The 12,432-nt window shown below is 36.4% G+C and overlaps 1 protein-coding gene and 1 pseudogene across 4 annotated transcripts in view; both read left to right on the top strand.

Annotated features, from left to right (window-relative positions):
- SPG11 (SPG11 vesicle trafficking associated, spatacsin) overlaps positions 1–12,432 on the top strand; it is a 71,952-nt gene that overhangs the window by 16,302 nt on the left and 43,218 nt on the right. For all 4 annotated transcript variants that reach the window (XR_004810972.1, XM_025472944.2, XM_025472948.3 and 1 more), the window contains 7 exons: positions 5,094–5,249; positions 5,669–5,844; positions 7,988–8,164; positions 9,009–9,080; positions 9,563–9,690; positions 10,009–10,184; positions 10,900–11,113. Coding sequence is in view for 3 of the 4 variants with exons in the window: in XM_025472944.2 (XP_025328729.2) it covers positions 5,094–5,249; positions 5,669–5,844; positions 7,988–8,164; positions 9,009–9,080; positions 9,563–9,690; positions 10,009–10,184; positions 10,900–11,113 (1,099 nt within the window). In the remaining variant the exon portion in view is untranslated. The remainder of the gene's footprint in view (positions 1–5,093; positions 5,250–5,668; positions 5,845–7,987; positions 8,165–9,008; positions 9,081–9,562; positions 9,691–10,008; positions 10,185–10,899; positions 11,114–12,432) is intronic.
- Positions 1,194–5,059, top strand: LOC125754020 (F-actin-capping protein subunit alpha-1-like; annotated as a pseudogene).

The raw sequence follows: 12,432 nt of genomic DNA, 5'->3' as shown, positions 1-12,432 counted from the left end.
TATTTATCATTTTATTTTTTTAGTCACTTTCAAATTATTGTTGAGCATTCTGATGACTGACTGAATTGCCAAAACTCAGTCATGACATTTTATGTGCTTTGTGGAATCTTGAGGGAGTTGGTGGAATCTATAAATGTTCTTATTCTAAGTGGGGTGTTTATTGTTCATATCTTGTACTGTGCTTTGTATTTTTAGTATGCAAGGAAGAGATGACCTTTTAAATTCAAGAGAATTTTATTCAAAAGAGAATAAAATTCATTTGCAAAATTACCCACCCCTGCAACTATCTGAGACATTTAGTGTGATGGTTGAGTTATGGATTGAGACTTGTTACAAAAATTTTCAGCCTAGGGGCTCCCTGGTGGCTCATTCCTTTAAAGGTCTGCTTTCAGCTCAGATCATGATCCCAAGGTCCTGGGATTGAGCCCTGCATCAGGCTCCCTTCTCCCTCTCCCTGCCACTCCCCCTGCTTGTGTCCTCTCTCTCCCTCTTTCTCTCTCTTTCTCTCCCTCCCTCTCTCTCTCTCTCTCTCTCTATCTCTCTTCTCTCTCTCTCTGTCAAATAAATCTTTATAAAAAATTTTTTCAGCCTAACTCTTCAGTTTTTTTGCTACATTACCAACACTTCAAGATTTGACTCTCCTATTTAATAAACAGGAAACCTAGCTTTTATTCTTGGACCAGGTAGCCATGCACATCCTGACCTTAGAGGGATAAGGTAATAAAGTATGTTTTTCCTTATACATACAGTTTTATAATCTTTTTTTTTTTTTCATTTGGTGATATATTATAGACCTCTTTCTTGTACCCACCCATGTTTCTATTAGGCATTTTAGACTGATCCCAACTTTTACTGTAGTTAATGTGCCACAAATGCTGTGTGTGTGTGTGTGTGTGTATTTTCACATATATAAAATTGTTGGAATAAATGTGTAGATGTGAAATTTCCAGGTCAAAGAGACACTTGATTTATATGTTTTTTAAAGATTTTATTTATGTCTCTGCCTCTTTCTCTGTGTCTCTCATGAATAAATAAATACAATCTTTTCAAAAAGAGAGGGATTTGGGCAGCCCGGGTGGCTCAGCAGTTTAGCGCCGCCTTCAGCCCAGGTCCTGATCCTGGAGACCCCAGATCGAGTCCCACGTCAGGCTCCCTGCATGGAGCCTGCTTCTCCCTCTGCCTGTGTCTCTGCCTCTCTCTCTCTCTCTCTGTCCCTCTCATGAATAAATAAAATCTTTTTTTTTTAAAAAGATTTTATTTATTTGAGAGGCATTTGAGCTGGGGTGCAGGGAGGGGAAAATAATCTCAAGGAGACCTTGTGCTGAGCATGGAGCCTGTCTCTGGGCTTGATCTCTCCTGACCTTAGCTGAAACCAAGAGTCGGATATTCAATGGACTGAGTCACCCAGGCACCTCATGATTTACATTCTTAAAAGCTTTGATAAATTGTCCTCCAGAAAAGTTCTATCAACTTGTACTCACTCTGATTCCATGGAGGGAATGACAACTTTTTTTTTTTTTTTCCCCCATCAGTGTAGTGTTTTCACACTGTAGATTAGCAGCTTCTTTTTTTAAGCATATTCTCTCTTTCATTTTGGTGCACAGTTTTGTCTCTTCCCTCTTGCATTGCTAACTTTTTTTTTAATGATCCAGTTACTTTTTTTTTTTTAACGTCTGTTGAATTTATAGAAAAAAGCCTGGTTTGTTATAAGTGAGGCCATTAGCAATTGTATGGTCAATATTCACTTCTGTTTGGTCAGTGATTTCTCCTCATTCTGTTCTCATTTGCACTACTCTGGCTTAAAGGGTGGGGATGAGCCTGGAAATCAGTGTGGAAATAGTTTACCAGCTCTCTTGGGGGTCAAACTCATGTTTCTTATAGTTCTCATGGAATTCTGGAGGTGGAGCTAATGCTGAGATTAACAGGAATCCCTTTATTAGGACTTGTAGCTAGCAAATGAAGGTTTCAGGAACCCATACTTCTTGCTTTCATCTGCATGTTTAATAGAATGGTTTTGGAATGAGACAGGCAGAAGTTCAAATTTTGACTCTTCCATTTATTTTCCAAATTAGCTTGGGCAAGTTATTTTAACACCGCTTAACCTCAGTTTCTTCGTCTATGGAAAGGAGGCTACAACACCTACCTCTCAGCGTTGTTGAAAATCATAAACGAGGTAGCATTTATAAGACACCAAGTCCAGTAGTTAAGATACAGCATAGGTGGTCAGCAAAATGGTAGTTACTAGTAATATCAGTAAAAGATGACTAATAGTAAGTAGAATCACTAACATTTGCAGGTAAGACTTCATAAAAGTTTTGTGAGCTTTTTGAAAATAAGATATTGGTCCTTGTTTTACGCTTAAAAACACCGCAATGTGTCAGAGCAGCCCAAGATGGCTAACTTTGAGAATTCATCACTCATGCACCCCAGGGGATTTTAATGAAGTGTTCAGTGTTGTCTAGCTATTACTTAATAATGACAGTCCCCTCAGGGAAGGGGTAGCACATGCATTCGCCCAGTATAGCATGATCAGTTCACACCTATGAAGATCAGGTCTGAATTACTAAACATGGTGACCTGGGTAATAGCAGATTTTTAGCCAAGAAACAAAATTTCCTTTAAGTTTGATCACTTACAGAAAGGAGCTAGTGACCCCCAGCCAGAGAATATAGATGGAGATCTGAAGTCTTAGAATCTTGTGACCGTGCTTTAAGAGCCTATGTGAAAGATCATTATTCCAATGGCTTCTGTAATGTTTATGGTAAAACTATAGATGGGTAACAGAATTGCATTGCATTCTGCATGTATTGAAAACCACTAGTTTCAGTCTAAAAACTTCTGGAAAGATTGTTGGAGAACAGAATTGAACTGTCACTGTCACACCACCTACAGCCCAACTGGTTGGAGTACTTAAGTTTCAGGTTCACATTATGAAGATGACAATGTTCAGATGGTTAGTCATAAAGGTGTACAGGATTCAGTAACTGCTTCAAATGAAGTCCAAATTGCCAAGGAGTTCATTAAAACCATAGAGCATGCAGAAAATGAATATCAGACAGTGTTTAATGAAAACTATCAAATAATGTCAGACAATTACATTCAAGGCCATATGCTGGCAGCTTCCAGTTCCTTGCCCCCAAATCGACTGGAACAAGATACTGAGCTACAAGATTGGCAAAGAAATGCAGAACGCTTAAAGACTGAGTGTAGGATTCTTTGGTATGTGGAAAGAAAAGATTAAATATGTGGTCATATAGTAAATAAGTGATTTATCAACAAGGGTGATATTTTTATTACAAAAACATAGTTTAAGAGGTACCTGGATGGCTCAGTTGGTAGAGCATGTGACTCCTGATCTTGGGAGTTGTGAATTTGAGCCCCATGTTGGGTATAGAGATTACTTAAAAATTAAAAAAAAAAAACTTTTTTTAAGATTAAAAAAATTATTTGAGGGAGAGAGAGAGCGTTCATGCGTGTGAGCATGGTGGGGGATGAATAGGGGGAGATGGAGGAGCAGGCTCTCTGCTGAGCAAGGAGCCTGACCACTCCTTGTTCAATCCTAAGACTCCAGGATCATGACCTGAGCAGAAAGCAGATGCTTAACCTACCGAGCCACCCAGGTGCCCCACCTCCAAAATTTTTTTTAAAGTGTTTTTGCTAGGGCTTTCAAAATTATTAGGTTTTCTAGACTTACGGAATACTGTTGAACCTATAACTTCATCTTGATTCTTTCTCGTTCTCTGCCTTGTAATTTTCTGTTTTCACTGTATCTACTTGTAAATTTTTTTAAAAATTCTGCCACATTTAATGATGGTCAGAGAGATCTATCCTGGAATCCTTTTACTATTTAGAAAATTTTCCTAGCCATGAAGTCCTATTACTAATATAGACAGGTAATATGCTCGGTATTTTCCTACCCATAATTTTCAAAGCACTTCTGGTACTTGAGTTGTTTTTATTGATCCGCCAACAGCTGAGGAGGCTATGCTACAAACTAGCTGAATGGAAGACACATAGATCTCTCTCCCTCTGACTGCTTTGATTATCATTTATAGCATCTCATATCTGTAGTATTCAAAAGTTTGGATTGGGCTTTTTAGGTCCTTTTGTGTGGGCAAAGAAAGTTTTCTGGAAATTCCATCATAGCCAGCTTCTGTGGGGAAGTTATTTTTAAATCCAAAGACTTGAACCACATTCCCTGCACATGAATGTGTTTGCATTTTTTCTCTTCCCTCATTGTCTCCTTCCCATCTAGTACCATTATAGTTACAGGGATCTGCATTTTTAGAAGAGTTTTACCCATTATTATTTTTTATTATTCAAGAACTGTTGACGTATTAGGGATATAGTAGAGTATAAAACCGGAAAAATGCAGATGTTGAAGGAATAATAGGTATCTGTGCTTTAATATTTTGTAGCAGATGAATCAAACAACTATGTAAATCACCAACAGAAACTAAAAATGAACCAAAGTGAAAAGAATACATTCCAGGTAGAATCTTTCTACTGTAATTTGTTATTTAAGGGAGTACTAGTGATTTGTTCTAAATAAGATGTAAAACTTGTTCCAAATTCCTCTTCCTCAGTCTTGCCTGCCAAGAACTCAAATGTAACAGTGATACAGAAACCCTTTCCACGTACTTTGGCAAGTATATTTGTGATCTCAGAATATAAAGGTGATGTAGGTATGATATGACAATTGGTAATGGTGGGCTTATTTACGTTGTTTACACTTCTATGACCAGGCCTTAAGGGAAAGTTAGTTTTAAAAAAAAGTATTGACTTCCTCCTTATCTCCAAATACATGTCAAAAAAGAAGGATGTTTGTGCTTCAGATTTGTTTTTGCTCAGTAATACAGTCAAGCAACTTTGTTTCCAGGTGACCCATTGAGCTGTGTAAACATTATTACTTCAAATAAAATATATTTGTACTATGTGTATTATCTATTCATATCATGCTATCCTTTCTATCAGGTAGTTCAATGGGAATATACCTGTTTTGTTCTAAAAAAAAATACGGTATTTTTAGATATGTTAGTTTTATTAGGAGTATACTGATGATGTTCATGTTCATTTCTTTGGTTCTTTCTCAGATGTGGAAAAGCTGACACCAGCATTGGATTTACTTTGCTCAGCAATTAGAGAAAGTGATTCTGAAACCCAAAGCAAACACTTTTCAGAACAGTTGCTTAACCTTACACTGTCTTTTCTTAACAAACAAATAAAGGAGCTTTTTGTTCACAATGAAGGTAAGAATAGCAGCAAAGAGGGGTGTAACTGCCCTATTCCTGTGTCAGGACGGAGATACAAATGGTAGATCTTCTTGCATGAGAGAGCATGAGTCAATAGAGTGCTGTTTACTAAAGCTGAGAAACGTCAGTGTATGATTGATGAGTGACATGGATTCTAATCCTGGGAAAGTTGACAGAAAGGACTAATCATTGTGTAAAGGATTGTATTAAAATATAGAGCTACTTGTTAATAGGAAAAAGCTCAAATTTTTTTTGTCTGAAATTTGAAAACACTGAGTTTAAATTTTGGCATTTTCTAGAATTCTTTATAATCATAACAGCTTATGGCTCTTCTGTCTAGTTCTTTCTCTATGGATATATATACATACACATATATTTTTGTATATATTAAATTGGCAAATTGGTGTTTTCCATAGAATTAGATGAACATCTACAGAAAGGAGTGAACATTTTGACCAGCTACATTAATGAACTTCGAACCTTCATGATAAAATTTCCTTGGAAGATAGTAGACCCAGTAGATGAATATGATGTAAGTGAAAATGTCCTCAAAGTAAGAGAGAGTGATACATGGGAGAAACTCAGCATTGAGGTAAATATGAATAATTATCACTCATTTTATTTGCCAGATTCAGAAGATCTGAGAAAACAAACAGAATTTAGAATCTTACACTTGTGATTCAGAATCTTTGGCAAGGGTTTACGTTTTACAGATTTGGAGATCTTTGGACACAACTTCAAATTTATGTCTACAAACTTCATTTATTTAATTTAGAACACAGGTTCCCTCTTCATGCCTGATCTGCCCACTTGGATCCAGTGACGGGCACCCAACCCCAGACCCATGTGAAGTGGCACACTGTTAACAATACTTCCTCAATAGCTAGAACCTGGCACTTTAGACTTAAGTATCTGCCTGAACTTTGAATAAATCAAATTGCTGCTGATGGTTCGATCTTTTATTTTATGCCATTATGTCTTAGAAGTATACTTGATTTGGGTCCTATCTTAGATTCTAGTTAGGATATCTTGCCTTTTAAATTTTCTGTGCCTACCTGCTTGCTTTTCTTTTTATAATAGAAGTCCGTACAACCAAACTGTGTTGCCCTCCTTATGACTAGGGCCTGAAAGAATCCTTCCACCCATATAGAGAACATTGGCTCTGGAAAGACAAAGACCAAAATGTTTAACCCAGATGATCAAACTCAGTAGGGAGTGAAAGGGATAAGTTTGACACACTGGCAGGTTTGCAGGACTGCTGGTCTTGAGGTGGAGGAATAGGGAAGTACCTGATGTGACTGCATTTTCTGTATTTCTTATTCTCAAGCCAAAAATTACTTGATTTTCCCTCTACTTTTTTGGTTTCTCTTTTCCAGTCACCTTTGCAGGTTTCATTTTCTGTTTTTTACCCTTTAACTTGCTCCAAGGTTCCATCCATGGTTCTCTGGTCTTTTGACTCAAAATAATTGATTTTTAACTCTATTTTGATAGAGGCTGTGAACTCTATCTTCAAAAAATGCTTGTGAATGTGTACATGTATACATACATACAGTTTTGCACATGGCTTAATGGGATTTACAGACCACTCTAAAGCCCCAGGTTAAGAATGCCCCTTTTCTCTTCAGTCTTGGGTGTAGGTCTTCAGTGTATGTCTTTATTTCTTCTAGGTAGGATTGTTATAGGAACCTTCTAATGCCTTACTATACTGAGCTTGAATCCCTTTCAATCCATTCCCCTCATTGCTGCCTGAATATTCTTCCTAAAGTATATATCTGATTATATCTCCTTTGGCTTTTAAGATTCTGTAGTGTATCCATGTAAGTTTTAGGATAAAACCCATCTCCCACGTATGACACCGTGCATGGTGGAACCTCTGCTTTTCTTTCAAGTCTCACGTGCTACTCTGTCCAGCTTTTTCTCCAGTTAAATTAATTCCGAGGTTCCTAAAGACTGATACTATTTTTTGCCTTTATGCCTTTGTACATAGTCTCTCCTTTATTTTTTAAGATTTTATTTATTTGAGGGACTCCTGGGTGGCTCAGCAGTTGAGCACCTGCCTTCAGCTCCCAGGATTGAGTCCTGTGTCGGGCTCCCTGCATGGAGTCTGTTTCTCCCTCTGCTTATGTCTCTGCCTCTCACTCTCGCTCTCTCTCTGTCTCTCACATGAATAAATAAATCTTTTTTTTTTTTTTTTTTTTTTAAGAGAGAGCATGTGCACACACTCGTGTGAGCACAAATTGGGGGGAGGGGCAGAGAAAGAGAAGCAGATTCCCCAGTGAGCCAGGGAATCTAGGACTCTGAGATTATAACCTGAGCCAAAAAAAGATGCCCAACTAACTGAACCACCCAGGAACCCCCACAGTCCCTCTTTTTGGAATACCTGTCCTTTTTCCTCAATGTATAACATATATATAACACTTGCCTTGTAAACTTTACCTCATTAGTCTTCTCTACTAGGAAGACATTTTTGTTACCCCTTTTATTGAAATGTTTCTTCTGGGTCCTCCTTTCTAGCACCCTGGGATACCTGTAGCATTGTGTATTTTCCACTAATCTAAAAACGGTCTGTGTTTTGGTCCACTTCATTTCCCCTATGTAAAGCCCCAAATCTCACAGCAGATTTTCAGTAAAAGTCCATTAGGTTCTCAATAAATATTTAAGTCCCATGTAGATCATCATAATAAGGAAATAAAAAGTAATTTAAACAGCAGATATTTTCCTTTTTTTTTTTTTAGGAAGTTATTGCCAATGCTATTTTAAACAACAAAATACCAGAGGCACAGACTTTCTTCAGGATTAACAATCATTCTGCTCAAAGACTTGAGGAGCTGATTAGAATAGGCCTAAATTTGGTCTTTGACTGTTTGAAAAAGAACAATATAAAGGAAGCATCTGAACTTTTGAAGAATATGGTGAGTTGCATAATCTGTCTGATCTTAAAGTATTTAATGTAAGAAAAAATCTCTATTTAATACAATTTCTGGTTGATAGAGAAATTGATTTGTTCCTAGTTGTGTCACAAACTAAGAAATTTACATAGCTTGTACTGGGAAATAATAATAGAAATGTTCTTTAGTACTGATAACTTTTTTTGAGGAGGTCTTTTTTTGGCGGGGGAGTTACCATCATTTGCCCTCTGTTACACTTGGCACTTTGGTTAGGAAACAGTGCTTTTCTTAGAAGGCTTCACAATTTCAAAGCATGCACAGGACCTCATTTTTAAGGGGACATTCTGGGTTCCTTGTGTGAACCTTTATATCTCCATTTGAACTTTTTAGTGGCTTCTACCTTTGCTTTGTGCTTTGTGGTTTTATTTCATTTGAGAAGGGAAAGTCCTAGAGATAGGCCTCCTGGACTAAGCTGAGACCTGGCCCTAATCTGTATGGTTGGCGTCTTGCCCATGCTAACTTTCTGGAGATGTAGATGAGTAAAACTATGTAAGGGTTGTGATTTGCATGGACTTCTGTTTTCAAGTAAATCATTATAGAAGATACCTGGAGTTTTGCTCATATGGTAGCCCAGCATTATCTTAAATTGTTCTGTGTGCTGCCTTTGTCTGGCAAAATGGCTAAGGGCTTTAGGGATAGGAGATATATATAATAAATAGAATGAATGCTCACAAGAGCTGAAAAACTGTAGAATTTTAATAGGATACATGTCTATAATAGAGTACTTCTTTATACAACATATATTTATGTTTAAAACCTCCCTATTACAAAATATAAAGGTTTTGAAAATTTTCTCTGTTTACTATAGGGCTTTGATGTAAAAGACCAGTTGCTCAAGATATGTTTCTATACAACTGATAAAAATATACGGGACTTTTTGGTAGGTAAAGGTGAGGCTATATAATTTATATCTTCTAGTAAACCTTGGTGAAACTACAAATGAGTTATTTTAATATTCAGCTACTATCTAGTAAGTAAAAGTATGAGAACTCCTTGTATTTTTTAAGGATTGTTTAGCATTTGTGATAAAAGAAAATTTGTGTTAATTTTTATATACCTCAAAAATTCAAAACACAGTTTTTTTTTAAGATTTTATTTATTTATTCATGAGAGACCGAGAGAGAGAGAGAGAGAGAGGCAGAGACACAGGCAGAGGGAGAAGCAGGCTCCATGCAGGGAGCCCAAGGTGGGACTCGATCCCGGGTCTCCAGGATCACGCCCTGGGCTGAAGGCAGTGCTAAACCGCTGAGCCACCCGGGCTGCCCCAAAATACAATTCTTAAATGGCTTTAAATCTCATGACATTTGTTTTGCAACTTTGCTTCATTTTTGTGAGGTCACTGGTTAATTATTCTTTATTCAGGTGGAAATTTTAAAAGAAAAAAATTATTTTTCTGAAAATGAAAAAAGAACTATAGACTTCGTGCATCAAGTTGAGAAGTTTTATTCAGGACATTTTCAAGAAAATGTGCAGATCCAGTCCTTTACCAGGTAATCTCATTAGCCCACTTTTGATAATTTGGAAAAAATACTGTGGACAATGTTTAGTTTATAAGTGTTAGAACAGGCTTTTTATGTGGAACTGAGCTTATGTTCTCTATGAAGATAAAACTTGTACCATCCAGAAAGGACTCAGAAATTTCCTATCATTTCCATATATGTATAATCACATATATATTTTTAAGACAATAAATACAAAAATGAAAGTACTGAATTGTGTTCACTGAAAGAGTAGAAGTTCATGAACAGATAAAAAGGAATGATGCTTTTTCCCTCCAAAAAGTAAAAACATTTATATCGCTGTTTTAGGTATTGGATAAAGGAACAGGATTTTTTCAAGCACAAATCTGTTTTGGACTCACTCCTGAAATATGATCCTAAAGATAAATTTAACAAACAGGACCATAGAATTGTGTTAAATTGGGCTCAGTGGTGGAATCAACTAACACAAGAATCCATCCTTCTCCCCAGGATAAGTCCAGAAGGCAAGTGTAAAGAACCTAAAATCTAACATGTTGAATGAGGATTAAATTAGGCATTGATATTTGATATTTACATGAGTCTTCATTTTAGAATTCCTTTTGGAGGAAAAACAACAGTTGCTTTAAAATGCGAGTCTGCATTAAGACCTCTTTCATATCTCAAGATTTTTGTGAGGTATTTATAATGTGATAGTGGAAGAGAAAAGCCATATGTTTCGGTGAATTGAGTTTTCAAAGCTAAGAATTCTCTCCCTGACCTCAAAGTTACATCTTTGTTTTTCCAAATAGTCTGTGAGTTTTTTCTTTTGCATACCAAGGATCTATATCACATCAGGGCTCTGGGGAACAAACAGTGATAATTCACGGAACGTTAAATTCATGTTTACTATTACAGCCAAAGTTTTTATTTATATTAAGGAAAAAGGAAGAAGAGACCTGAAAAGATATGTGAAATAACAGCTAACTTCCATGTTTCATTTAATCACTGTAGTAATGAGAAGCAACATTTAGCTCTTGATTATGAAATGAGCACTAAGGAGGAAAATAGTAAAAGAAGTAGGGGGCCTGCATAATTCATGTTATATAAATATTTGGGCAGATCATTATATCTATTCAGTTAACTAGTGTTGAGTTTCATGTCAATAACCATAATTCATTGCTATTTTAAAATGCCTTTTATTCTTTTTTTTTTTTTTAATGTATTTTATTCTTAATGCAGAATACAAATCATGTTCTCCTGAAGCCCTTTGGAGCTATCTCACAGCCCATCATGATTGGTCAAGCATTAGCTTGTGGATTGAAGAATTTCAGGCCCAGAACAGTTGTGTTTTACTGCAGCAGAACAAATGGCCCCTTCTGACTGTTGATGTTATAGACCAGAATACTTGCTGCAACAACTACATGAGGAATGAAATTTTAGATCAGCTGGCCAGGTTGTATAACTGTGAGGAAAAATACAAGAAAGGTCAAGAAAAAATAATGGTGTAATTTTTGCTCTGAAATGCCATAAATCCAATGCAGTCTTGTTTTATAGTATTCAAAATTATAAGGGTATTTATCTATTGAGATTTTAAAATCCCACACATTTAGCATCATGTAGTAGTGAATAGGCTCTCAAATTGTAGATAAAGGTTTTCTGCAAGCCATTATATGTGCCATTATATGTGCTTTGGTATAGAAGTGGTCAGCTGTCAGGCTACAAGGACCAAATGGCGGAGGAGGACCAAATGGAGGAGGTGGGATGAGGATACCTTAGTGTCATGTAATGTCTGCCACTCTACTCCCAGCTGTCCCTGTACCTGTATGCTGCATGTGGACTTGAACTAAAGAGGATTGCTCAATTAAGAAATTAATGAGGGGAAGTAGCTCTTGAAGTGATGAGTGGAGACTTTAAAATTTTAATTCATTGCTAAAAATAATTCTGTTAGATTGAACCATGCAAACTTGCCATTTGTGTGGGTCAAAGATGGTTGAATATCAACAATTTCATATGGTCAGCCTAAGCTGTCTTTCTAAGCTATTAAAATAATATAAGGAGACAATAACATACGTGTTAATTTGTTAAGTTTCATAAAGTTATTCCTGTGTATTTATTGTGTGTTTATACTTATTGGGGAAGTATAGCTATATTGTCCAACCCAACTTGAAGATGTGGAGAGTGAGATCTGGAGAAGTTAGGAGCTTTGCCCATACCAGTTACTTGCAGACTTCAGTTCTTTTACCCGACTTGGCACTGGCTGGTCTTTCCATTGTACTAAATCCTCTTCTGGTTTACCGGATATAAAATTACTATAACTTGCATGTTTATCAAATATGTAGCTTAATATCTGATTGTTTAAAAAGCTAGTATATGTATGATTTAACATGAATTATGACATTAATGAGTTAATGAGATCTACAGTAACAGATTAGAAGGGAAAATATCATACCACCCTGATAAATACAGGAAAGCATTTGATAAAATTCAGCATCTATTTATAATAAAAGCTACATATTAGCAAACTAAGAATAGACAAATATCCTTAGCTTGAAAGGGGTATCTAAAAAAAAAAAAAATCTTCTAGCTAACATTATGCTTGATGGTGAAACATCACAAACGTTCTCTTTAAATTTGGAGCAAGACAAGCCTGTCATCAGTTCTTCCCAAGTTGATCTTTAGATATAATGAAATCTCAGCAGTTTTCTTCTGGATTTCAACACGCTGATTATAAATATTTATATGAATGCAGAGGGTCAAGACTAGCCCTGAAAA

The sequence above is a fragment of the Canis lupus genome, chromosome 30 (assembly GCF_003254725.2).
Source record: "Canis lupus dingo isolate Sandy chromosome 30, ASM325472v2, whole genome shotgun sequence".
Lineage (NCBI taxonomy): Eukaryota > Metazoa > Chordata > Mammalia > Carnivora > Canidae > Canis > Canis lupus.
Note: the sequence above shows the minus strand (reverse complement) of the source record. Positions and strands in the feature narration are given on the sequence as shown.